General features: G+C 56.5%; 1 protein-coding gene across 1 annotated transcript in view; it reads right to left on the reverse strand.

Annotated features, from left to right (window-relative positions):
- The window catches only part of SPOP (speckle type BTB/POZ protein), a gene marked incomplete at its 5' end in the record, with an annotated part of 12,342 nt that overhangs the window by 6,709 nt on the left and 2,238 nt on the right, over positions 1-3,395 (reverse strand). The window contains 3 exons of the mRNA XM_033511494.1: positions 162-318; positions 1,386-1,563; positions 3,350-3,395. Of these exons, the coding sequence (XP_033367385.1) occupies positions 162-318; positions 1,386-1,563; positions 3,350-3,395 (381 nt within the window). The remainder of the gene's footprint in view (positions 1-161; positions 319-1,385; positions 1,564-3,349) is intronic.

Here is a 3,395-nt window from a genome sequence, read left to right on the forward strand (position 1 = left end):
AGGAGGGGGGAAAAGAGGAGGGGGGAAAAGAGGAGGGGGGAAAAGAGGAGGGGGGAAAAGGAAATACGTGGATGGATAAGAACAAGTCCCAGCTGTATCCCACGGTCTCCCCTTCTCCCTTCCCGAGGGAACAAAGGGACACTGAGCCCGGTCCCCGTTACCCTGCTGCCCTCAGGAGCAGAGAGCTGGCCCCTCTCTGCAGGGGATGGGCTGGGCAGGACCATTCCCAGCGGGAATTCCCGAGGAGCCCCCTCCCTCTCACCTTTTTGCTCTCCTCCATCTCGTGCTCGAACATGGCGCTGAAGACCGGGGAGCGCGCTGCGGGGACGGACAGACAGACACACAGACAGACACAGACAGACAGACAGACACACGGATCCTTGGCAAGGCTGATCCTCGGGAAGGGCTGGCTGCTGCTGCCAGCGCCTCCCAACACCTCTGCCCCGGGAATGGAGCTCCCACAGAAACCCTGGCTGGCCCTGGCAGTGCCCCAGGCAGGGCTGGACAGGGCTGGGAGCGGCCTGGGACAGGGAGAGCTGTCCCTGGGTGGGATTCAACCCCTTCCTACCCAACCTCTCCAGGATTCCATGAATGGATTAAATTAAAATGATTAAAGGGCATTTCTGGAACATTCTGGATGGGCTGGTCCATGGCCAGGAGCTGCACTTGGTACTGGGGACAAGGGATGGAGGGACAGGACGCAGGGAATGGCTCCCAGTGCCACAGGGCAGGGATGGACGGGATATTGGGAAGGAATTGCTCCCTGGGAGGGTGGAGAGGGCTGGGATGGGATTCCCAGAGCAGCTGTGCAAGTGAAAGTGGGCTGGGCAGGGCTTAGAGCAGCCTGGGACTGTGCAAGGTGTCCCTGCCATGGATGAGCTCTGAGCTCCCTCCATCCCAAACCATTTCCCACATCCCAAACCATCCCCTCCATCCCAAAACATTTCCCACATCCCAAACCATCCCCTCTATCCCAAACCATTTCCCACATCCCAAACCATTCCCTCCATCCCAAACCATTTCCCACATCCCAAACCATCCCCTCCATCCCAAACCATCCCCTCCATCCCAAAACATTTCCCACATCCCAAACCATTCCTTCTACCCCAAAACATTCCCTCCATCCCAAACCATCCCAAACCACTTTCCACATCCCAAACCATCCCTTATACCCCAAACCATCCCCTCCACCCCAGACCATTTCCCACATCCCAAACCATCCCCTCCATCCCAAACCATCCCCTCCATCCCAAACCATTTCCCAGATCCCAAACCTTCCCTTATACCCCAAACCATTTCCCACATCCCAAACCACTCCATCCATCCCAAAACCATCCCCTCCACCCCAAAACCATCCCCTCCACCCCACCCACTCCCCCACCCACCTGCCAGGATGGCTTTGTGGCCCTTGAACTCCTGGCCGGCCACGCAGAGGCAGCAGTCGGTGAAGCGCGAGTTCTCCCAGAGCCCGCCCAGCTCGTCGGCCAGGCGGCACTCGGGCACCTTCACCATGTTCATGGTGTTCTGCCCCGAGATGTTCACCGAGTCCTGCACCACGCTCACCTGGGGACAGCCACACTCACACCCCGCAGGGACCCCCCAGCACCGTCCCCGAGCCCGGAGCCCGCCCGCACAGCTCGGCCCCGCGCGCGCCCACAGCCATCACGAGGTGTCTGGGGCAAGTGGAACTGGGTTTTGGCTCTTTGCTGGCTTTTTCCAGACACCACACCTGACCCAGTTTCTCCAGTGAAACCTCCCCAATCAATAATGCAGCGGCCACCAGGGGAAAGGAGGGACACACAGAGCCGGCGCAGACCCCACGGGAGCGGGCTGTGACCCCTCAGTGCCTCCTGCCTCTCCTCCCAGCAGAGTTCAACACCAAAACAAACCAAAACCTGCTCCAGGCCGAGCCAAACAAACCCCAGTCCCACATCCAGGGGGGCTGGGGGAGCCACATTCCCAATCCCTGCTCCACAGCCCAGCAATCTCCTGCACAAGGGGCTCCTGAGGAGCCTGGCGCTTCAACACGGGTAAATTACAGCTGAGGCCAATTAGCAAAGCTCAGTGATTAATTGTGCCCTGCTGCAGCCAGGAGTGATGGAGGGGACTGAGGTGAGGCCATTCCCTGGGTTTTTTTTGCTGTCCAGCCCAAGGGAAATCCCAGCTGGTGGCCGTGGGACAGCAAGGACAGCTCCACAGGGAAAGGAGAAGGGAAGCAGGAAGCGAGAGAAGGGGAAAAGGAAAAAGGAAAGGAAGAAGATCCCAGCCTTGGATGCCAAAGTGGACAAGGATTTCCTCCTGCCATGCCAGATTCTCCTTCCTCCTCCCATTTTCTGTTCTCCCTCCATCCCCAGGAATTTCTGCTGTGCTTAAACATCCTTGAGATGTTTGTTCATTTAAACACAAGCATGATTATGATGGCCAAAACCTGAAAAAAAACCCACCCCAAAAACAAACCAAAAACCCCCCAAACATCCCAGCTGTCAAAGCACTTTGAAGCACTTCTTTTATTCCTGGAAGAAAACACAGCAAAAGAAAAAGACTCCCAGAAAAAATAAAAAAAAAAACAGTGCAGGAGATGCAAGGAGAGAACAACTTGTTCTGCTCTCTTCTGGCAAAAAAAAATCAGCTCCAGGAGGGGGTTTGCAGTTAAAAAGACAATGGGAGTGAGGCAGGAGAAGCTCTGAAGACACTAAATTAGAGTTTCTATTTGCTCATTAAGGTTTTTCAACTTAAATCTCTGGGTTTGGAAATAACTGGCTGCATCTTGGCCTGGAATAGCACAAGTGAAATAATAATAATGATGTTGTAGGAAAACACAAACACAGTGAGCAGAGGATGGTGATTGCTGTAAAATCCCCTTTCTCACATTTTCCTCTTTGCTGGAAATAAAGAGAAGCTCTCCTTTATGGAGCAGGGCACTTCCCAGAGCAGATCTGGGCTGTGATCATCCCCAGCGAGCCCCAAAGCGAAGAGCACAACCAGAGGGATGGGAACACCAAAACAGCAGGAAATGATCCCCAAACCTGCCCAGTTCCCATCAGCATTGCAGGGAAAAGCCCAGCAGGAGGCAGGCAGAGAGGGATGGATGAGGCAGGGGGAGAGGGATGAGAGGGATGGATGAGGCAGGGGGAGAGGCACACCCAGAGCAGAGGGAGAGGGAAGGGCCAGCCCAGGGGGGCTGTCTGGGGCTGGAGCAGGGGGAGAGGCACACCCAGAGCAGAGGGAGAGGGAAGGGCCAGCCCAGGGGGGCTGTCTGAGGCTGGAGCAGGGGGAGAGGCACACCCAGAGCAGGGGGACAGGGAAGGGCCAGCCCAGGGGGGCTGTCTGGGGCTGGAGCAGGGCTCACCTCACAGAACAGGGTCAGTTTGTCGTCTGGCAGCAGCCCGTTGGCC

Source organism: Parus major, unplaced genomic scaffold (genome assembly GCF_001522545.3).
Source record: "Parus major isolate Abel unplaced genomic scaffold, Parus_major1.1 Scaffold273, whole genome shotgun sequence".
NCBI classification, from domain to species: domain Eukaryota; kingdom Metazoa; phylum Chordata; class Aves; order Passeriformes; family Paridae; genus Parus; species Parus major.